At 36.3% G+C, this 17,888-nt stretch overlaps 1 protein-coding gene across 2 annotated transcripts in view; it reads left to right on the top strand.

Annotated features, from left to right (window-relative positions):
* Positions 1 to 17,888, top strand: part of PRKN (parkin RBR E3 ubiquitin protein ligase) — a 1,884,374-nt gene that overhangs the window by 913,444 nt on the left and 953,042 nt on the right. For both annotated transcript variants that reach the window (XM_072637710.1, XM_072637711.1), the window contains one exon: positions 13,234 to 13,317. In XM_072637710.1, coding sequence (XP_072493811.1) covers positions 13,234 to 13,317 — 84 coding nt within the window. The remainder of the gene's footprint in view (positions 1 to 13,233; positions 13,318 to 17,888) is intronic.

Here is a 17,888-nt window from a genome sequence, read left to right as displayed (position 1 = left end):
TGAGCAAATTTGAACATTGTTCATTAAAGGGATATTGATTAGGCAAGAGGAAGCAGGAAGTTTCTTCAGAAAGAAAATTGAGAGGTGTTCATGTGGATAGAAATCTCATGATTTGGGGGGAAAACTGCCATGTTGCTAGTGAAGCGATACATCCCTCATGATGACCTTTGTCTTTCTGCTTCAGTTTGTTGAAGAAGCAGAAAAATAAACTGAAAACAAAGAAACCAAACTGAATCAGGAAGCCTGTTTCATTCATCAGTCAAGCAGCATCCTGTAACTGAGATTATTTGCAATATTGTGTACAGGAAGGTTGATCAGGGAATTCCTAAGCATTTGCATCTTTCCAGCTCAATTAAATGACATGGTATAGAATGCAACTAAGAGAAACAATGACGTGTGAAGTTTGTTTTCCTCTCAGATTTGAACCAGCTGTATTTATTCTGTATTCCTCTATGTACATAGTTATTTGCATATAGTCTTCTCCACTAAGATGAAAGTTCCTTGAGAGGCACTTTGTTTTTTGCCATAGTACAGTGTCTGGCATATAGTAGGGGCTTAATAAATGTTTTTTTGACTGATTGATTACATTTATAGATTATGCAGGATGAAATACTGGGAGTAGGCTCATATTTTTACCTTTTTAAAAATAGTATTTTTCCAAATTACATGTCACTACAACTTTTAGTGTTCTTGTAAAAAAAATGTATTTATTTAGTGTTTTCCTCAGTTGCACATAAAAAAAATGTTTAACATTCATTTTAAAACTTTGAATTCCAAATTCTGTCCTTTCCTCCCACCCTGCCCAACCCCTCTCATTGAGAAGGCAAGTAATTTGTTATAGATTATACATGTGTAGTCATGCAAAACACTTCCATAATAGTCATGTTGTGAAAGAAAACATAGACCAAAAAAACTCAAGAAAAATTTTTAAAAGTATTTTTCAGTCTGTATTCAGACACTATCAGTTCTTTCTTGAAGGATGGATAGCATTTCTCATCATAAGTCCTTCAGAGTTGTCTTGGATGACTGTACTGTTGAGAATGGTGAAGTAATTCATAGCTAATTATTGCACAATATTACTGTTAGTTGTGCATCAGCTTGTGTAAGTCTTTCCAGGCTTTTCTGATAATAGTATTTCATCATAATCACATATCACAATTTGTTCAACCATTCCCCAGTTGATGGGCATCCCCTAAATTTCCAATTCTTTGCTACCAAAAAGAGTTGCTATATAGGTATTTTTGTACAGTTAGGTCCTTTTCCTTTTGTTTTAATCTCCTTTGGGATACAGACCTAGTAGTAGTATTGCTAGGAAGAAAGGTATGCATGGTTTGATCAGCTTTTGGGCATAGTTCCAAATTGCTCTACAGAATGGTTGAACTAGTTCACAACTCCATCAACAATGCATTAATGTCCCATTTTTCCCACATCACCACCAACATTGATCATTTTCCTGTTCTGCCCCATTAGCCAATCTCATAGTATGAGGTAGTACCTCAGAATTGTTTTAATTTGCCTTTCTCCAATCAATAGTAAGTTAGAAGTTGTTTTCATATGGTTATAGATAGCTTTGGTTATTTCATCTGAAAATTGTTCATATCTTTTGATCATTTATCAATAGGAGGATGGCTCTTATTTTTATAAATTTGACTCATATGTTTGAGAAATGAGGCTTTTATCAGAGAAATTTCTTTCATAGTAACTGTTTCTAACTGTATTTCCCTTTATCCTATTCCCCCCCCCCCATTTATTCTATTGTCTCTCCTTTCACCCTGTCCCTCCTCAAAAGTCTTTTGCTTCTAACTACCTCCTCCCCCAATCTATCCTCCTTTCTGTTAGCCATTCTGTCTTTCAGGCAATTCTGATGAAAGTAAGGTTCAAGTGATGTCCCAACGCCCACTCACTTATTTTCCCCTCCAATGTAATAGGATCTTTGTGCCTCTTTATGTGAAATAATTTGCCCTATTCTATGTCTCCTTTCCTTATGCAACCAGTGTACTCCTCTTTCTCATCCCTTAATTATTTTTTCTATCATTCTTTCAGATTCACCTTCTACCCATACCCTCTGTAAACACATAATCCTACAAGTTGTACAATTCGTGATATAATTTTTAAGAATTACAATGATCATTTTCCCATGTAAGGTTGTGTACAATTCATCTCCATTGAGTCCCTTGTGTTTTCTTTTTCCTTTTTACCTTATTAGACTTCTCTTGGGTGTCAATATTGGAGATCAGATTTTTTGTTCAGCTCTGGTCTTTATGAAAGCTTGAAATCCTTTTATTTCATTCATGATCTTTTCCCCACCTTGGAGTGTTATGTTTAATTTCACCAGTTAGGTGATTTCTTGGTTGTAGTCCTAGCTCCTTTGCCTTTAAGAATATCATGTTCCATGACCTCTGGTCCTTTAATGTTGCAGCTGCTATGTCCTATGTAATCCTGATTGTGGTTCCCCTATATTTGAATTATTTCTTTCTGACCTCTTGCAGTATTTTTTCCTTCACCTGATAGTTCTTCAGTTTGGCTGTAATGTTCCTTGGAGTTTTTATTTTGATAGCTCTTTTCTAAGATGATCAGTGGATTCTTTCAATGCCTATTTTGCCCTCTGGTTCTAGGATATCAGGGCAGTTTTCCTTGATAATTTCATGAAAAATACTGTTCAGGTACCTCCAGGTACACTGATTCTGATATTGTTTCTCCTAGATCTATTTTTCAGGTCAGTTTGTTTTCCAATGAGGTATTTTACATTTTCCTCTATTTTTTCATTCTTTTAAATTTGTTTGATTGATACTTGATGTCTCATATAGTCATTAGCTTCCACTTGCCCAATTCTAATCTTTAAGGAGTTATTTTCTCCAGTGAGCTTTTGTACTTCATTTTCCATTTAGCCAATTATACTTTTTAAGTAGTTGTTTCCTTTTTCCAAGCTGTTAATTCTTTTTTTCATAATTGTCTTGTATCACTCTCATTTATTTCCCAATTTTTCATCTACCGCTCTTATATGATTTTAAGCTCTTTTTTGAGCTCTTTAGTGAATTCTTTCTGGACTTGAGGCCACTTCCTGTTTTTCTTTGGTGATTTGCCCATAGATATTTTGACCCTATTGTCTTCTTCTGAGTATATATCTTGATTTTCCCTGTCACCATAATAACTTTTTGTGGTCAGATTTTGTTGTTGTTGTTTTGCTTATGTTTTTAGATCTTTTTCCTTTCTTTTTAATTTGAGCTCAGCTTCTAGGGTGAGAGGGCTCTGTCTTGGGCTTCTTGTGCTAGGAGCTGCAGGTCCTGGCTATTTATATGGTGTAGCACTGATATTGTCCTGAAGAAAGTGAGGTTGGTGACCTTGCACAGCCCTCCCTCAGTCAAATCATCAAAGTCAACTGCAAGTCATGTCATCATCTTGATATCATGATCCTCTTCAAGAACTAAGGACAAACACAACAACAACAACCAGGAGGAATAGGGGTGGAGGAGAAGCCTTTATTCAACTTCTTAACAGAATTAAAGGTAGCAGATAATTGGCTTGCTAAATCATGCAAGGAATGGGTATGAGCAGTCCTAACTCAGTTGACCTCAAAGTTGTGTGATTGAGCACCACTGTACTATATCATTCCAACTTTAATCTTCTAACTAAATCCATCCTCCTCAGTTTGTCATCATCCTGATGGCCTTCAAAAACCAAAACACTCTAAGAAATCAATCCCTCTATCCAAGTCTTAGGACTCTTTCCTAAAGTTTGGCAAGGGGAGGGAAATTTCTTCTTCCCTCTCCTCCCAACCCTGTAGTCTCATCCAGGAGAGTAGAAATTACTTGTGAGTAAGACAGAATCATCTCTGAGAGATGAAAAAGGGAATTAATCTTTAGATGAGATCCATACAATCCAACTGATTGTACTGTCTAGCAGAGCTCCTAGTCCTAGAGATCAGCACTTTGTATGTTCGTTCTTCATTGCCTGAAGAAGACCATGCCATCAGAGAAATGATGACTTTACTTGCACTTGACTTTGTTTTGAGTGAGGGAGGGCTGTGAAGGTCACCAGCCTGACTTCTTCTCCAGAGCCATCTGAATCCAGTGACCAGATATTTATCTGGAGGTGACCCAGGATGAGGCAATCAGGGTTAAGTGGCTTGCCCAAGGTCACACAGCTAGTGAGTGTCAAGTGTCTGAGGTGGGATTTGAACTCATGTCCTCCTGACTTCTGCACTGGTACTCTATCTACTGCACCACCTAGCTGCCCCTCAGCACTTTGAGTATAACAGAAAAAGAGAAAGGATATTGGGACAATGTGAAATCAGAAGCACAAGTTGCTTTGAACACAGGTTGCTTCAATATGTACTGCCCAAGTCTTGTATATTTATGGAAGAAGATATATTGATGGGGCGAGAGGGAACATGTTGTTACTTTTGTTCCTGGCATTTCAGTAAATACTCTTGGTTTGAATGAATTATATCAACTAGTTGAGTAATGAAGATAAAACCTTCAGGGGGAACTTGAAAGCAATAATTTCATGAGGGTATACTGAAAGAGAATTGGGAAAAAGGAATATGTTATCACCCATGGCACTCAGGCAGTGAGTTCTACTTAGAGGAAATAGTACAGCAATGACATTTACTAATTAAGATATCTATGTTGATACGTGCCCAACACAACATGTACTACATAAATGTTAGCTATTATTAATATTTTTTGTAATGTAGCATAATCTAGTATAAAAATATGTAGATTTTATCAGTTAATGGTGTCTGTTTAGTTAATCTTACAATACCAACATCATCCATCTCTCTGTTCTTAATTTGTAAGTTCCTTGAAATGCAATGTCTATTTTTCTTTTTATCCCCAAAATTTAGCACACTGTCTTGCACATAGTTTTCACCTAATAAACACTTGATGAGTTGAATCTATGTTGATATATTACAATTGTAAGGAAAGTAGCAAGGGGAAAGTAGACAGCCTGCCATGCAAAGTCAGATCTACAAAGAGACAGTGACCATTACATGAAAATATGACATGGAGAAGAACTTAAGAGGGTCCGTTCCTCATTTGGTGTTTGAAAAAAATGCTTTGTATACATCATGCATGATACTCACATTAAGTCTTTATGAGGTAGTCAGTGAAAAAGTATTATTTTCCCTGTTTCATAGATAAGGAACATGAGACTCAGAGAGGGAAATGACTAATCTGAAGTCATAAAATGATTAAGCAACAGGTCAGTGGTTTGAACCTTAAACTTGAAGTTGTAGTTGTAACATGCTTTCATACTGTGTATTAAAGTTTATGAAGTTCTTTCATCATAACAACCTTCTGAAAAAGATAGTACAAGTATTCTCACTTTTCAGGTGAAGAAACTGGGGTTCAAGTTAAATGACTTTTCCAAGGTCATATAGCTGGTTAATAACATGGATTCAAAGCAGGATTCACATTTTATCTTCCAACTTGATATCCATGATTTATCTGCTTTTTCGGAAGAACTGGCAACTTAAGAAAAATGGAAAAAGACCAGGATCATCTCAGGAAATGTGGTACTGTGTGAATAGTATTCTATCTTCATTTGACAACAAGTTATAGATTTAGAGCTAGAATGGACCTCAGAGAAGATCTAGTCAAACCCTCTCATTTTGCATGTGAGGAAACTGGAGGGAGAAGGTCAGACAGGCAGTAAATTTCAGAGATGAGACTGGAACTCAGGACTTCTGAGACAATGCCCTTTTCGGTGTTCACTACTTGACACTTAGAGGTGAAATGAGATTTCTCAGTCACTTAGTTCAAATCTTTCCTCAGACATTTGCTAGCTGTGTGACTGACCTAGTCACAACTTCTGCCTCGATTTCCTTATCTTTAAAATGGGAATAATTATCCCAATGTAATAATACCTTCCAATGTTGCTGTGAGGATCAAAGGAAATAATATCTGTAAAGTGCTTTGCAAACCTTAAGGCACTATATAAATGTTTGTTGTTGTGTATGTTGTTGCTGCTACCCCGGTGCTACTTACTTTTTAGTTGTAGAAACTGAATGCCAGGGAGGATGCTATTGTTGGTCAGTTAGTAGCATAGCCAAAACGTAGAGCTCAGGTGACAGAATATTAACCTTTAAACTGAATGGGTACCCATCTTTGTTTTTTTTTTCCTTCATGTCATTCACCTGTAACACATACTGGCTGTATGACCCTGAGAGCCATTGAACTGAAATGTTTTGGATTCTTCTCTCAGGCTCAAGTTGCTTGGAAGGCATTGATTTGAACAGGTGGAGGATGTTGGTCATTGGCAGTTCCCTTTTCCATTATAATATTTTCCCCCTTCTCCTAATTACATGTTGAAACAATATTTTAACATTTAAAAAAAAGTTTTAAATTCCAAATTCTATCCCTTCCTCCCTCCCTTCCAGCATACTAGGAGAGTAGTCAGTCTGATACAGTTTATACATGTGCTAACCTCCTTTTTTGGTAAAATCATAGGGCCAGTCACTGTTATTTATACACACACATTATACATACATATATGTATGTACACACATACACACATATATGTGTGTTCATCTGATGCTTCAAAAATATCTTTAAGTAAAAAATTCAGAGATATATGACAACATAGATAAAAGTGTTACTTACATAAGACTATAATGATAGTCCTGCTCTAAAACTGTACTCATTAAAAACAGGCAGAAATACTTCTGAAAAACAGGAGAAACTGATTTTAAGAAGAAGAAAAAAACCTATTTCCCATGTGACATGAAGATTAAGATCATTACTTGTCTAATTTAAGGGGAAAGATCTTTTGCCTTAACACTCTAAAGTTTGTAAAAGTGTTCTTTTCATGTGAATTATCCAGATAATTAATTCAGTTTTTCACTTAAGTTGACCTGTGAAGACACAGAACCAGTGACTTAAATTTTAATTTTGAAAACTTTGAAAACAACATAACACTTGCCTAATGTTTCCTCTATTACTTTTAGTATCCTTTGATGGTAATACCTACCTTTCAGTTGGGTGATTTTGCTTCATTTCCTGATTTCAATTATATAAATATTGACAGGCACAATAATATGTTTAAATGATACTTCATATTCACTTAAGAGTATTAAATGAGGTGGGAACTGGGGCAAGTCGAGAAGTTGAAGTATATTAAATACATGTTGTTGTTCAGTCTTCCAGTTGTGTCTGATTCTTCATGACCCCGTGAATCATAGCATGCCAGACAACTTCTGTCCTTCACTATTTCTCAAAGTCTGTCCAGGTTCATATATATTGTTTCCATGATGCTATCCATCCATCTCATTCTCTGCCATCCCCTTTTCTTTTTGCCTTCAGTCTTTCCCAACATCAGGGTCTTTTCCAAGGAGTCCCATCTCTCACGTGGCTAGAGTATTTAACCTTCAGCTTCAGCATTTGACTTTCCAAATCACCTGAAGTAATTTATTTCTGTATTGACTGATTTGATCTCCTTGCTGTCCAAGGGACTCTCAAAAATCTTCTCTCTTACCACAGTTTGGAAGCCTTATCTTCTAAAGGATTCATCATTAAATTCAGTTGCTGACCTCTGTTACAGGCTCCTCTCTGATTTCACAGGGCTGTCAACTTAAGTATCTTTCCTTAGACAGAGCTGAATAGTTGTTTAGTTAACTTGTTTAAGCTTCAGTAATGCCTCTGTCTATAGCATTGTGAAAATAAATTTTCCTATTTAATATTAGTAACAATGATAGCTTTGGGTTTAACCTAACTTTATATGATAGTAACCATGCACCTCATCCCAACAGAAAGAGGCCCTAGATTTTTCATTTTAAGCTGTTGTTACAGAGAGCATGGCGAAGGAAGGGAACACTCATAAATGGAGGATCTGTTTTGAACTTAGACCCAATTTAGTTCTTGGAGATCCTGATTCTAAGAGAGGAGAGCCAATTTGTTCTCCAGTGTTCCTCCATCTCATTGTCTTTGCCCCAGAGTTCCATGGCATTCAAAGCCTTTCAAAACTTCCTACCTACCTCCACCACCTTCTCATCCCTTTCTTCCTGCTACAAAGTCTTCAGTCTGGTGATGCTGGTCAATGTGCCTTTCCAGGAACATGACACTCTATCTCTCAGCTTTGGGCATTTTCTCTTGCTGTCCCCAGCACCTGGAATGCTCTTCCTCTTCTGCTCTACTTACTGCTTTTCCCTGCTTCCTTTATGTTCTACTAAAATCCTATCCTCTAATAGAAAGCTTTTTCCACTCCTATGAATTCTAGTCCTTTATGTTTTTAGTTTTTTTCCTGTTTATCCTATATATAGCTGTTCTGAACATATTTGTTTACTTAGAATGTAGTGTTTGTTCCATTAGACTGTGAACTTCTAGAGATCAGAGTCCAGTTTTTTTTTTTGCCTCTTTTTGTATCCCTAATGCTTAGCACAGTGCCTGGCCCATACATGGTAAGCGCTTAATAAATGTTTATTTACTGACTGACTAACCTCAGAAAATCCCTTCAACAAACAAAAGTTCAAATCCTGTCCAGGGACTTCCCGAAAGTGATTGAGACGTACTAACTATACAAACTTAATCAGGATAGAATAGCTGTATATTTTATCCACCACACACACATATATACACACATACACAATTCTTAAAATATGAAAGATTCATAAATGTGCAATAATATTTATTACATGAAACAATAACTTTGTAGACTTTGTTGTTCAGTCATGTCCTACTCTTTGTGACCCCATGGACCACACTATCCATGGAGTTTTCTAGGCACAGATGCTCAAGCGGTTTGCCACTTCCTTCTCCAGTGGATCCTTTCGTCAAGCAATTAGAGGTTAAGTGACTTGCCCAAGTTCATACAGCTAGAAAGTGGCTGAGGCTGAATTTGAACTCAGGTCTTCCTGACCCTAGACCTGGTACTCTGTCCACTGAGCCACCAGCTGCTCCACCTGTACACTTAGGGAGGTCCAAATCTCCCCATCACCTGGGACATGGTTTAGACTTTCTTAATTCTTTCAAGTACAGAATCTTCCAAATAGCATCTCCTCTGAGAAGCTGTTATGGAAATTCCCAGCTGCTAGGTAACTAAGACCCAGCTCAGAAACCCCTGACTTTTATCCCTTAGAAGATTACCTATAGGATTGTAAATGTACATTTCTGACTGTTACTTTGGGGGAAAAATATCACCAAACAGAGGTAGCTGGGGACTAGAGGTCCAGACTCAGGCTCATCAAAAGAAGCACATGTTTTCATAAACCACTGTGGCTGATGGGTGAGAGGAGGGCAGAAAAATCCTCTCTTTCCCTGACTGAGAGTCTAAAGGGGGAGTGGATTCTGTCTGTGACCCAACAAAGAAGACACCTCAGAGGAGAACAAAAGCTCTTTTCTCCTTCCTTTTATGTCCCACAGTGTTGGAGTTTCTTCCTTCTCATTAGGTTCCTTTTCATGAAAGTCCCAGTCTCGGGCACCAATCAGGGATTGCTTTGTTATCTCAGACAAGCATGTGCCCTCAAAAAGAGGCCAGGGTGATTGCACAGCTTCATCATCCCATTACATGAAAAGAGACCTTTTATTCTCACATACAGGTTCTAATATAAAATTTTCATTGGAAACACTTTAAATGTGAAACAGTAAAATTTTGTAATGATGGGTTGGTAAAAAAAAAAAAAAAGGACAATCCAAGTCTACTTTAGAATGAGAGCATCATAGACTTATCATTTTTTCTTTCTAAAACTAAAATGTATAATAAGAAAAGAAAAAAAGAAACATATTATAAACTTAAATACTAAAACTTAAATACAAAATAATAAAAGAAATAAAAAGCATTGCCATGCACCCAGCAGAACATGCAAGGATTCAAAATTCAGTGCAATGAATTGCCATTTCAAGGAAGTCTATATAATAAATGTCGCACATTACATTCAGAGGTGTCCATCTTTTCTTTACTTCCTTGTAAGTTTTCTTTAGTTCTATGCAGTGCACTTTTTATTGTTCTTTTCCCCTCCTTTCTTCTCCCTTTCTTCAAGAAGGCTATGATTAAGTGCAAATACACATGCACACATACATACACATGTACACATACACACATGCCCACACTTACACACATGTACATATACTTAGACATCTACAATCATACTCATATATAGACATTTACATTCAAATGTATCTATGTAAGACCATGCTATACTTGTTTATCCTATTTCTCTAAGGGGGGATAATATCTTTCTTCTTAAGTTCAAGTCTTTCGCTATTTTTCTGCTTCCACCATCTAGTCATTTCCTACACACAGCAATATTCCAACCTTATACTGTCTCGTTATTTTAAATAGTCTAAAACAATATTGACTCATATGGCTGACATATAACGTAGTTTCCCTGTTTTCTCTTTTGCTTAAATCTATTTTTAGGTCTAACTTTGTTTGAGATCATGATTTCTATCCCTGATTTTTTCTAATAAATTCTAAGCCTGATCTTCATTTTATGTTTGTGTGCATCTCTTATTTCATTTCCCTCCTGACTCCTCTATTTTACTTCTGCCCACTACCTTACCCTCCTCTTAGTTAACCTACCCTCTTCCAAAGATCCCTCCCTTATCCTCTCCCCCCCATTAATCTAGATACCCTTCTATACCTACCCCTTATCCTATTCCTTTCCCTCTTTCCTCTAAAAATCCTTCTTCTCTCCCTGTTCCCTTAGCCTTTTATTTCTTTCTGAATTTAGAAGACTTGATAACCTTCTAGATATTGTTCCCTCTTTAAACCATTCCTCATGAGAGTAGGGTTCCAGAACTACCAGGCCTCCACCTCATCCAATTCCTCTGTGTCCGTTCTGCTCTCACACCTCATTTGTATAAGATAATTACTCTTTTAATCTTTTCCTAGACAGTATTACTTTTTAGAATCACATCATACTCAGCTCTGTCCCAGTCTTTCTTTCAAACTACCTAATTACGAATTGCAATCTTAGACAAACAGTTTATATTTCCTCAGATAAAAAAATAAACAGTCTCTCCTTATTGAGTCCCTTGTAATTAATCTTTGATATTTACCTTATATTTTTCTTGGATCTTTTATGTCAAATTTTCTGTTAATTTCAGATCTTTTTGCAATAAAATCCTCAAAGTCTGGCAATTCATTGAATGCCCCCCCCCCCCCCGCCTTTTTGTTCAGGATTGTCCTTACCTTTTCTGGGTGTGATATTTTGGGCTGCAACCACAGTTCTTTGACTCTTCAATTTTTAGTATTCCAAGACCTTCTGTCTTTTAGTGTAGCTACTGCCAGGTCTTGTTTGATTCTAATTTTGGCTCTACCATATTTGAATTGTTTTTTTTTTCTTGTTGTTCATAATATTTTCTCCTTGAGCTATAATATTCCTGTAGGTTTTCCTCCAAGAATATCTTTTAGGTGGTGATCAGTAGATGTTTTCTGTTTCTACTTTTCACTCTTTTTCTAACACTTCGGGACAGTTTTCTTTCATCTTACATTATTCTATCAAGATTCTTTTTTTGTTGGTAGCATTCTGGTTGTCCAATTAATCTTATGTTTTCTCTTCTTCATCTGTTCTCCAGATCCATTGTTTTTCTTACAAGATGTTTCACATTCTCTTTTATTTTTTTATTCTCTATATTTTGTTTTATTATTTCTTGGTCTCATAACTTTGCTGATTTCCCTTACCCAGGTCTAACTTTCAAGGAGTTGTTTTGGTCCTTAAGATTCTGGATTTCCTTTTCCAGTTTGTTAATTTCTTGTCATAATCTTCTTGTTTTTCTTGAATTGTTCTTTTTTTTTTATGTTTCCTCAGTCTCTCTTATTTGATTTTTAGTCTTTTTTTAAAGTGCTTCTATGAATTCATTTTTTGGGCAGGTGACCATTTGCTGTTACTCTTTGGGGTTAGAAGGGTCTTTTTTTTTTTTACTTTGTATCCTCCTCTGAAGACAAACAATGGTCTTCTCAATTCTCATAGTAACTTTCTGTGTTTGGATTCTTTCTCCCTTGCCTGATCATTTTTTTTTTAATTTATAGCAACCTGTTGCAATCAGCTCTAGTCCTGCGGTATAGAGGATTGTGCCTCTGGCCTTAGGTTCTTCTTCAGTTCTCCTCTCTGGCCTAGAACCAAATCCATGAACTCCACCCTTCTGAAAGGGTCTACAGCCATCAGTATCCCAGTCCCACTGCTTCTGCATTCACCAGGCATGCTGGTCACTTCTCAGCAATACTGCGGGCCTGACATCCCTCATCAGCAGAGGTTCCCTCAGCCTTCCCCTGCTCAGACCCCCAAGTTATAGGAAATAAAAGCACTAACATGCAACTGAGGATGACTTGGTAGCCAGTGCATTAATTTTATTTTACCTTGTTTATATTTCTTACTCTTTTTTACCTTAGGGCTTTAGTTTTCATCTCTGTAATTTGGGAGGAAATCATGGAAAATAATCACACTGTCCATATGCATATAAAATACACACATACCAATATGTATCTCTCTCTCTTCTTACAATGATGAAATCATACATCCAGACCAAATATGGCTATGTAATTTGTGTTTATGTATATATATGTCTTTGGTGATTTTTATCTGGTGTTTTGGTTTAATCAGTATAAGAATTTCCTGGTGAAAAAATATTTTCTCTGCCAGAGCAGATGAACAACTCTTCTGCAAAGTGCATTTTTGAATTGTGTCCTGGGTCCCTGAGAAATCATTATTTGCTCATGGTCACTAAGGGCACTGTTAGGAACAGAACCAGAATTGAAATTGGTCTTGACCTTTACCCTGAGACTATTCTATCACCTATAAGTCATTATTAAAGATTAATATTTTGGGCAATTGTTATCAGTGAAATGGGTTCATTATATTTGACATATAATTGTGTGGCATTTAGAATCTTCCCAAAAATCTTTGTTTTTCCCTTTGCAATTTTTTAGACAATGCTTAGCTGTGAAAATGTTGTAGTAAGAACAGAAATATAATGATTTCAAATACCATTTAGGAATTTCTTTCTCCTTTGAAAATGAAGGAATCATTCTTGTATCTTCAAACAAACTAGGATTCTTCCTCCTCTCACCTATCCAGAATTTTAAAAGAATTAGATAGGAAAACCTTGTTGCCAGGGAATAAAGCCAGATTAAGAGTATATAATGAAACTGAGTAAATGTTTCATTCTCCTCAAGAGTAGTAGTATTTTTGTTGTCATTTCATAAGGCAGAGTAATAGATTTAAACAAACTTCAATGGAAAATGAAATGCATTACCCTTAGATTATTAAACATTTCGTTTCTCTTTCTCTCCAAGGGTCCATCTTGCTGGGACGATGTCCTAATTTCAAACAGGATGAGTGGCATTTGCCATTCCCCAGATTGCAATGGAACTGGAGCAGTAAGTACCTGGCCAAAATACAATGTTTTTTTGGGAGAAAAGAATGATGCTATCAGTTTGTGAAATGTATATCTAAGATCCCAAGTCCCATATGAGAATTAGAATTCATTGTGATTTATTTCTGCTAACAAATGGTCTGAAGACAGAACCAATAACTGACGTGACTCCCATATAATAACCATCACCAAAAGTATTTTTTTTCCCCTCACTTAAATGATACTCCTATTCCTGTTGACACAGCTTTTAGTTAGAGGTCCTTTTGATCTGCTTGTATCAACTTTTCTAAGGAATTGTGCAAGTTTTAGGGCATTGATTCATTGCAATTCTAAGAACTTCTCCCTGAAGTGATATTAATAGAAGGAATAAGAGGTTAGCAGCTAATAGTACGGAGGATAGGGGGAGGGGAGAAGTTTCAGTGTTAATGTTTCTGTCATCCTCCATAATGATATTTTACATTTATGTTCCATTTAACCCAGAATATTGCTTTTTTTCTTTTACTATCTTTTCCTGCCCAATTTCCTGACTTGCAGAATTATTATTTTTTTTAGAAAATGTGCTATGGATTATTGAATATCTTAAATATAAGCTCAAGCAATCTGAATTTGTGCTTACCTTTGTATGTATATAGCATTTGGTTAGTGTATGAAGCAGTGTTGCACTGTGGCTAGAGAGGTAATGTGGAAGCCACGATTGTGGCTTGTCCTTACTTCTCAAAGAGGACCATGACATCAGGAGGTGATGCCATGACATGCAAGTGAATTGGATTTAAGTGAGGGAGGGCTGTGCAGAGTCACCAGCTTCTCTTTCTCCTCCGGAGTTATCTGGGTCCAGTGCTGAAATATAGATCAGGATAACTGGGAAAGAACCCAGAAGCCATGAAGGCTTAGATTCAAGCCCTGCCTTGGATAAATATTGGCCAAATGAACCCAGGTAAGTCAATCAACTTATCAACATTCTAGGATTCTCTCTAAGACTGTATAGTGCTCACTTGTACTATTAGGGATGCTCCCTTACTTGGGAGTTCCCAAAGTAGTGAAACTACTGATCCAGTCTCTAATCCAGTCTTCTTCGGTAAGTGTAGAACTTTTTGCAATTATTTGTTTCAATGAACAAGAATTTATTTTCTTTTTCTTGTACATCCCTTGGCCATTAGTGGCACATTGCATCCATCTCTGTGCCTGGAGTCAGGAAAATCTGAGCCCAAATCCACCCTCAGACTCTTAATAGCTGTGTGACCCTAGGCAATTTACTTAACCTCTCTTATTCTCAGTTTCCTCACCTGTACAGTGGGATAGCACCTACCTCACAGGGCTATGCTGAGCATCAAATGAGATGATACGTGTTAAATAGAATTTAGCATAGCTCCCAACGCATAGAGGGCAACATTGAAAGGCTTGTTCCCTTCCTCCTTTTTTCTCCCCCAGTTGAATGAAAGAAGAAAGATGAAGCCTCCGCAACAAATATGTGTAGTCAAACAAAGCAAATTCCCACATTGGGCTTATCTAAAAATAAATGTCTGATTTTGCATCTTTAGTCTATCACCTTGGGAAAGTGATTTCTTGAAAAGTTTTTGAATTCTAAGAAAAATTTCAGAATAATTTGGTTCTTTAGTTTATCGGGATAGGCAATATTGTAGCTAATATTTTACTGCATTGTTTATATTTTGTAGTATTTTATTTTATTTTTTATCCTGAATAGCTTGAGGCCATAACAATATGATGGCATAGATTTTCTCTGTTTTGGCAGTGGAGGTGTCAGTACTACTGAAATAGAGATGTTGCTCTGATGCCAACACAAATGTCATTGTTAGTTCACAAACTGTAACAACCAGCTGGTACCTAATAGTCTCTCTAAAACATAATATCTGTCACTAGCAACAGGTAAAATATTTGGACTCAGCACATTAGACCTGAGTAATCCCTGAAGTGCACGTGATATGCCACAAGAGATAAGAGAACAAAACTTTATAGTAAAATTTATAGTTCAGTCAGATCTAAAATTTGAAGCCATGAAGGGGTTTTTGTTTTTTTTTAAAAAAATATATAAACATATGCATACACAAACAGCACAGATAGCAAAGAAACCTAGGGAAGAATAATTTGTGCCCACAAATGTTGAAGTATGCTTTAAATAGTGGCAATAGATATCCTCTCCCTAGCTAGTAACTCTAGATTAGAAGAAAATTTATGCGTGGATATAATTTTTGGAAGGTAGTTCTGACCAGCAATGTTTCTTTCCCAGAGATCATGCCATCTCTAGAATCCAATATGAGTCTTCCTTCTTTACATGATTTGCAAAATATAATAGATTTTAAGAAATTCACAAATAAGTAGCCTTGTTCACACACAAAAGAGGCAACAATTTAATTGTTCCATTTAACTTTTGCTCTAACAATAAAAGAAAAATAGCAGAGAGGAGACTAGAAATTTGGGGTTTTTTTAATTATAATTCAAATTCTGCACATTCAAAGGGATTTTTTTCTCTTTTTGCTCTGTTAGTTGAGACACTGGAAGAAGAGGGGTCAGAATTTCATGATTCTGGTTATTGAATATGCTGATTCTGGTTCTAATTTGTTACTTTTCCCATCCATAGATTATACACTAGAGTTTTTCTATTGTTCTGTTCCTCTAGGAAGATGAAATACATGTTCTCTAACTTGGACAATACATTTTCCCTTCATGAGGAAGAGGTATGCCCTTTTGAGAAATAATGTACAAGGTCATTTGAGAGTAGTCTTTGTTAAAAGATCTTCGAGTGGGAATTCACTTTCATCTTTCATTTTTCTTTGTATACTAGTCCCCTTTATGGTGGTTGTCTTCTACAAGAATGTAAATTTTTTAGAGACTATCTCTTATATTTGTATCCCCAGTTTAGCATAATGCCTACTCTATACTAGCTCTTAATTAATGCTCTACAAAGGATACCCTCCATGACAAAGACAAACATTGCCACCAAGCTTAGTCTTCCTGCTTCAATAGAATAGACCAGAAGCCTTTTCATTCAATGTGTGTATCTCACTCAAAATGAGAATGCTATAAGACCTTATGTAGCCTGAAAGGGTCAGGGTCTCACATTGCATCCTGGGCCATCTCCAGTCATCCTGATGAATATCAGACCACTGGATCCAATGGCTCAGGAGAAGAAAGTGAGGTTGGTGACCTTGCACAGCCCTCCCTCACTCAAATCAAAGTGAACTGCAAGTCATGTCATCATCTTGATGTCATAGTCGTCTTCGAGAACGAAGGACAAACACAACAACAGTCTTCCTGCTCCATGCCTCACCTGTCACTTAATAGCAAACATATTAAAAGTCTCTGATGCCTTTAACCAATTAAAGTTTGAGTGGCACCTACCAGCTAGAAAGGAGAGTCCTTTAAGAGAATAGTAAGATGGATTGAATGACTTTAGTGAAATAATTCTTAGAGGGTGGACTGAAAATTAAATGATTATTATTTTATTTAGTGAAGTGAGCTGTTAAATGAACTATTCTCAAGGTCTGGGCCCTAGCACAGTCTTAATTTTGAAATATTCTTTGTTCAAGAATTCTTTGAATTAGGACATCAGAATGACTTGAGAGAAGAACCATCCAAGGGCATGAGGGCATCCTGTCACTTTATTTTTGTCTCAAGCAGAGCTATGCTTGGATTTAGAATAATTACAAATGAGTAAAAAAATGTTTTAAGCAAGCTTTTGTCTACCATGCTGAGCAAAGATTTTCTTCCACTCTTCTAACTCCAAATCTATGATCATGTGGTGAAAAATGCTGGATAATATGGTTCAGAATAAAGATAGAAAAGAGGACAAAGACCTGCAGACTACTTAGAAACTCCTGCTTGAATACTAAGAATACTAATAATAACTAATAATTCTAGAAGAGAGTAAAAAGCATTGGATAAGGTCAGCCAAAATACTAACATCATGTTTAAAAATACAAGAAATTTTCAGCTAAGCAACAACTGATTACCGATGTGGGAACTATTACTGAATGAGCTTTCTGTCTATAGTCAGACCATGGGCTAGTTAGAGCAAAGATCAAATTGAGCACCATCCCTGAGGAAAGGACAAAGGGGAGAAGAAAACAGACCAGGCAATTATAATAGCTTGAACCTGACCTATTCTAAAACAAGCTATTGGCGTAAAACATAGGAACAAGTAAAAGGAAAAGACATTGATGTGCACAACATCATTTCATATAGAAGTTTAAACTGTCATGCAAATACCACAATGAGGAAGCCAAATTTCCTTTTATTTTGAGATTTATAAATAAACTTGGACAACAACAACAATAAGGTGAAAAATTGGACTAAATCTGTTCACTGTTATAGTTGAGTCCAAGTGAGGGAGGAATTTCCCTTCATCTGCAGAGCTCTGTTGATGTGTACATATATGAATGTAGGCACACATGCATATACATACATATCTGTACTACATTTATGTGTGAATGCAGATGCGTAAATATATGGATATACATATGTACTCATACACATATAGGAAGCACAAAGGAAAATAATTGCAGATTGATGGTAAAACTACATAAATTATATTTTCTTACATGAATGAAATTAAAATTA

This window comes from Notamacropus eugenii, chromosome 2 (assembly GCF_028372415.1).
Source record: "Notamacropus eugenii isolate mMacEug1 chromosome 2, mMacEug1.pri_v2, whole genome shotgun sequence".
Lineage (NCBI taxonomy): Eukaryota > Metazoa > Chordata > Mammalia > Diprotodontia > Macropodidae > Notamacropus > Notamacropus eugenii.
Note: the sequence above shows the minus strand (reverse complement) of the source record. Positions and strands in the feature narration are given on the sequence as shown.